The 419-nt window shown below is 68.7% G+C and overlaps 1 protein-coding gene across 1 annotated transcript in view; it reads right to left on the reverse strand.

The window, feature by feature from the left end:
* PARD6G (par-6 family cell polarity regulator gamma) overlaps positions 1-413 on the reverse strand; it is a gene marked incomplete at its 3' end in the record, with an annotated part of 64784 nt that extends 64371 nt beyond the window's left edge. Inside the window, exon 1 of the mRNA XM_006761941.2 lies at positions 200-413. Within this exon, the coding sequence (XP_006762004.1) occupies positions 200-271 (72 nt within the window). The remainder of the gene's footprint in view (positions 1-199) is intronic.
* Between the last annotated feature and the right edge of the window lie 6 nt (positions 414-419).

Below are 419 nucleotides of genomic sequence, written 5' to 3' on the forward strand. Positions count from 1 at the left end.
CCGAGCGCCTGCCCCAGCTGGACCCCACAAGGCTGCGGGCTTTGTGTCCGCGCAGGGGCGGGAAGGATGGCCGGACCCTGAATATCACAGACGGCGCGCGCTCCAAAGCTGTCGCCAGAGCGGGCCGCCCCCCGTAGCGCCCAGTGCCCTATGGGGCACCCATTCATTCTCAGGGGGCGCAGAGCTGGCCCGAGCTCACCTTGCTCTTGACTTCCACCGCACTGCAGTCGTAGAAGCGCAGGGTCTGAGACTTGTGGAAACTCCGGTTCATGATTCCGGCCCCACTCAGCCTCGTCTTCGCCCTCGCCCCGCTCCAGGGGTTCCAGAAAGACGTTGGGGGAGGCGCCCACCGCCGTGGCCTCGGTCCCAGCCCGCGCTCTTCGGCCGCGGGGCTGGTGGGACTGAGGAGGCCCGAGCTG

Source organism: Myotis davidii, unplaced genomic scaffold, assembly GCF_000327345.1.
Source record: "Myotis davidii unplaced genomic scaffold, ASM32734v1 scaffold96, whole genome shotgun sequence".
Classification (NCBI taxonomy): domain Eukaryota; kingdom Metazoa; phylum Chordata; class Mammalia; order Chiroptera; family Vespertilionidae; genus Myotis; species Myotis davidii.